The sequence below is a fragment of the Glossina fuscipes genome, unplaced genomic scaffold (genome assembly GCF_014805625.2).
Source record: "Glossina fuscipes isolate IAEA_lab_2018 unplaced genomic scaffold, Yale_Gfus_2 61, whole genome shotgun sequence".
NCBI classification, from domain to species: domain Eukaryota; kingdom Metazoa; phylum Arthropoda; class Insecta; order Diptera; family Glossinidae; genus Glossina; species Glossina fuscipes.
The window spans coordinates 364,650-368,213 of NW_023998433.1; the positions used below are offsets into that span (position 1 = coordinate 364,650).

The 3,564-nt window shown below is 31.9% G+C and overlaps 1 protein-coding gene across 3 annotated transcripts in view; it reads left to right on the top strand.

Annotated features, from left to right (window-relative positions):
- Positions 1–388: 388 nt before the first annotated feature.
- The window catches only part of LOC119638016 (homeobox protein 2-like), a 17,336-nt gene continuing 14,160 nt past the window's right edge, over positions 389–3,564 (top strand). The window contains exons 1-2 of one of the 3 annotated variants that reach the window (XM_038034553.1): positions 389–552; positions 692–1,303. In XM_038034553.1, coding sequence (XP_037890481.1) covers positions 712–1,303 — 592 coding nt within the window. In that variant the 5' untranslated portion in view covers positions 389–552; positions 692–711. Of the gene's footprint in view, positions 1,304–3,564 lie in introns of all 3 variants that reach the window. The other 2 variants (XM_038034554.1, XM_038034551.1) reach the window with 2 other exon arrangements.

A 3,564-nucleotide genomic window follows, 5' to 3' on the forward strand; every position in this document is an offset into this window, starting at 1 on the left:
GAAGGAGGTGGCAGCCATTTGTCTAACGCATTTTTGTCAATGGCATTGTATTCATATCAGAGCATACGTACATACGTACGTATAAATTCAGTAACTGAATGCAGGAAATTAATAAGCTTAACTGTTAGCCAAGAATATTTTGGCTTTTAGCCTCTAGTTGCTAAGCAAAGTTCACCATCCAAACAAAAGCATTTGGCAAAGTATTTTGTGTACAAATTTAAAATAATTTAAATGTATTTAAGTAGTTGAAGGAGGCTTATTTGCCATTCACATAGATAAATTTCTATGCAAATGTTGTTGACATTTTATTCATTTCTTCTATCGCTATTAAATTACATACATACTTATGGGTCTATTTACATTCCTTCTGTTTTTCTTATTCCAGAGAATTGTTTTTTTTTATTATTTTTTTCATTTTTATTTTTACTGGCTGCAATGGTACAAAGCTTATTATAGAAACTACTCAGCACCCATTTCACGAAAAGTGGACTACTTCAACCTTTGTTGAATTAACCGCAGGCAAAACAACTCTAACTCTTATCTACAAATAACGTATACACGCGCTTACACAAGCTTTTTATATTTATATATACATATATATATATACATACTTATATATATATATATATACATACTTATATATATATATATATATATATAAATATATATTTCGAAATGAATCTCGTAATAGTATCCGTGCTTTTGTTAGCCATGTTGGCATTTCAGCCGACATTGATTTATGGCACAAAAAGCTTGGCATCCGCTGGCAATAGCAGTAACCGCAATCTAAGAGCCAACAAATACAGTAAACGACACACTGCCACCGCAGCTCTATCGTCCTCACATACACCCACATTAACATCAACGGCCAAATTAGTTTTGTCTCTGGAGTCGGGTAAGATTTTAGTGCGTCCTGCACGTGGAGCCAATGCAGAAACTATAAATGGTGGCGGCGGAAACGGTGGCGGTGGTAATAAACGTCAAAAAAATAATAATAATAAAAAATTAAATAATAAAAAATCTTCACATGAGAATGCATCACCGACATCTATGTTATCATCCTCAATACCATCATCATCAACTGGACGCAAATCTAGTGAAAGCATATACTCAGCCGTGGTTGCATCAACCGCAGCCAACCAGAAAACTCAATTTAATAGTAATGGCAGCGGTAATAATAACAAAGGCAAAACGCGTCAATTACTAAAATCACAAAAACATCAAAATCATGGTAAACATTCGTCAGATGACAAAGCAAACAAACATAATGTTGAAAGAGCTCACAGCGAAAGTGAGAAGGCATGTAAGTTAATTTTATTGACTCTTACTAAACAAAATGCACCGAATATATGAAAGAAAAAAATGTTCAAAACAAATAAGAACACTATGCCATTAAAGCATTAAACACCTTATACTACTCTACATTTATCCATATATCGATTTTTCAAAATAAGGTTTTACACGGAAAATGGTCAAAAAAAGTGGTTTGACCTGAACCATTTTAAATAGCGTTCGTCCATGGTCCAAAACACATGGGTGTACCAAATTTCATCAAAATATCTTAGAAATTGCGAAACAAGAGGAAGTTAATATACCCTTGTACCAAAAGCGATGTAGGGTATAAAACGGTCACTATACTCGCATGTCAACAGATGCGACGAAGCTCCTTCGGCAGGTGCATGAAGCATTCGTTTATTTTGTATTGCCATTTCAGAAAGCTCTAGATATTAAGGAAATATATGATTTTATTATATGATAATATATCTTTAACAAAAACAAGAATGTACGATTTGAAAAACACAATGGAAAATGTAAAAACCCTAATATTCTTCTTCTATAAAAAAGTAAAATCTTCACTTCTTATTTATCTAAAATATTTTTGTAAATTTGTTAACTTCGAAAGAAAACTTTCAAAACTCAAATCTCTTTACCGCATTCTTCCAATGTAAATTTTCTATTGCTAGTTTCAAGTTATCTGACAACTTATGGCACCAAATAATTAATTCAGTTTCGGTCATTTCTGAATATAACGTATTACAAAGATATGAAATTATTTATGGCATCCTGATGGAAAAAAAGGATCTTCTATCGGTAATTAAGCTAAACTCACCTTAATGTACACTGAACTGTTCTCTTCTCTTAATTTGAAATTATTGATATTTTCTTCAATCTGATCTAGATAACTTCATTACCACCCTGATCAGTTAACTTTATGACGACAAACCAGAAAAGTCGAAGAAACTTTTCTTTTGAAGAACTAATGTATTTACCACCGAGGATTTCATAGGTTCACATACACTAGAAAATGTAGGTTTGTTCGCTGATTTCAAGATTTTATTCGATCAAACTCAACGCTTCAATTTCCATAAGCGAATTTTAGGCCAACGATAGGTTTTATTGCACGGTCCAGAGTACTCGTTACAAAAAGTCTATACATAAGCTGCAATAAGACCAACACTTGACCAATACTTACTTTGTCTTTTCCTATAGGAGCAACGTTGATTCATTAGAATCAGTTCAGAAGGAGTTCCTGGTCTTTGTCCAGAGGAATTTGAATTGGAATCCATTAGACTGTTTACTACCTCATAAAATAGATCATTACTATTGACCCTTGCTTCACTAGAAAAGCGACGGGTTATCTCGGTGTAACTTTCTTATTTAAATTTTTATATGATATTATCGATTCGTTGGCTTGATTAGAAAAGATTAATTTCAATATTCGCCATCATTTTTTAGAAATTTTACTTTCATTAAACTCAGTCAAGGTAGACGTAACGATGAGATTTTTAATCCATTCAGGGTTCTTTGCAAAAATCTAAATGATATCTACAATTTAATCTAAATAGAAGAATTTTTGAATGCTTACAAATCAAATCTCCTTAACAAGTACGTCTTGCCAAAGTCGCGTCTAAATTACATAATATTCAAGTATATTGTCAAACCTATATTAAAGTATTTAAAAAATATTATTTTTTAGAAATTGTAGAAAACGGCTATATACCGAAGCCATTTTAATACGATATTTTCAAAATAAGGGGACCTGAGAGAAGTAGTATAACTGGTCTGAATTTGTATTAAACACAACAAACAAACAAAACACATTTAATCTATATGCCTATAGATGGAAAGATAAGTAGACTTTGTTAAAAATATTCATTATTGTTTGATTGGTGAGTGTTGGAATGAAAAAGTTCAATACTCCACAAAAAAGACCAAGTCTTTTATTAATAAAAAACAACTTATCGAAATTGCTCTACCCCTATGCCATTTCTCTTTGAAATGTTCCCTTAAAGAATTCGTATGAAAAAACGAAATTTATGAGAATTATGCTACTTACAGATTTGAAAAATAGTGTTGCGAAAAAAACACATTTAAATTTTTGAAATGTATTGCACACATGTTTTTTTATTCTTTTCCTCCATTAGTTTGCAATCGCAGGACCATAAAACTGCCTTTACATGTTCGCATATTCGCCCTCATTCTCTTTCTTCGAAGATTTTGTAGTCAAAATGGGTTCCATTTTGAATCGCATTTTTTACACTTTATGTAGTGCGAGGTAATAAA